Raw genomic sequence first — 1,211 nt, 5'->3', positions numbered from 1 at the left:
TAATAATGACCTTTCTTGTTCTGACGTTCAGAATCCGGACGTTCCGATTGAAAACACGACGGACTGTTTGAGCACGATGGCCTGCGTCTGCAAAGTGATGTTGGAAACTCCGTGAGTCCCTGAACTCATCATTTGGATCTGCAGCCTGTTTATAAACCATCAACATTACCTGTTTGTTTGTTTGTTTGTTTGTTTGTTTGTTTGTTTGTTTGTTTACAGGGAGTACCGCAGTCGTTTCACCAGCGAGGAGACGGTGTTGTTCTGCCTGCGGGTGATGGTCGGTGTCATCATCCTGTATGACCACGTCCACCCGGCCGGCGCCTTCGTTAAGACCTCCAACATCGACGTACGTTAACGAGCACAAACACTCMCCTCACTGTGCAGAAGTCTTCAGCCGCCTCTCTAACCTTCCTGTTGTTTAACTGATCACCACTGAAGGCGTTTGTCTGTTAGCAAAATATCTGTACTTTGATGTTTTCCAGATGAAAGGCTGCATCAGAGTCCTGAAGGAGCAGCAGCCCAGCAGTGTGGAGGGTTTACTCAACGCTCTCAGGTATGTAAACAACAACAACAAATAGGACAAAAACAAACAAAAACAAGCTGTTCTTGACAAGCCCCTCCCCCTGCAGGTACACCACCAAACATCTGAACGACGAGACTACCTCCAAGCAGATCAAAGCTATGCTGCAGCCAAATTAAAGGGGCGGAGCCGAGTTCTGGTCCAGATTTCAGAAGAACTACTGAACAAACGCGTCATGATTGTTTTTATTTGTTGTTGTTGTTGTGGAAAGATGTTAAAGTTGTTGTTTAAAAGTGTTTGTTGATCCTGAAAGGTTGAGTTGAATCAGCTGGACCTTATTGGTTCAGGTCCAGTTGAAGTGAACGGGTCAGGATCAGAACTTCCTGTTTGACTGAAAACCTTCTGATCAGATTCACCTGAAACATTTCCGACTCATCGACCTGTTGTTGACTGACTGATCCTCCTGCTCTAAAGTCTGCAGAGTGAAAAACTGCAGTGATTTTAGTTTGATTCTCCACACATCAGATCAGCTGCAGCCTGCAGGAAACGTTCAAATCATCAAAAATCAGATTTTATCACAGCTCTGAGTTTTTAATGTTTTATTAAAAGTGTTGAATCTCTCAGAAAATGTTTGTTTCCAACCATTTCACAAGTTTGTCATGAAGATTCTGAGTTGTATGTTCTTCCTCTT

General features: G+C 43.7%; 1 protein-coding gene across 1 annotated transcript in view; it reads left to right on the top strand.

The window, feature by feature from the left end:
• Nucleotides 1-1,211, top strand: part of LOC106531184 (protein FAM49B) — a gene marked incomplete at its 3' end in the record, with an annotated part of 15,020 nt that extends 13,809 nt beyond the window's left edge. The window contains 4 exon segments of the mRNA XM_014026965.1: nt 32-111; nt 220-346; nt 483-553; nt 630-1,211. Of these exon segments, the coding sequence (XP_013882419.1) occupies nt 32-111; nt 220-346; nt 483-553; nt 630-699 (348 nt within the window).

This window comes from Austrofundulus limnaeus, unplaced genomic scaffold (assembly GCF_001266775.1).
Source record: "Austrofundulus limnaeus strain Quisiro unplaced genomic scaffold, Austrofundulus_limnaeus-1.0 Scaffold603, whole genome shotgun sequence".
In the NCBI taxonomy this organism is placed as follows: domain Eukaryota; kingdom Metazoa; phylum Chordata; class Actinopteri; order Cyprinodontiformes; family Rivulidae; genus Austrofundulus; species Austrofundulus limnaeus.
The sequence above is the reverse complement of the archived record's forward strand: the minus strand, read 5'-3'. Positions and strand labels throughout refer to the sequence as shown.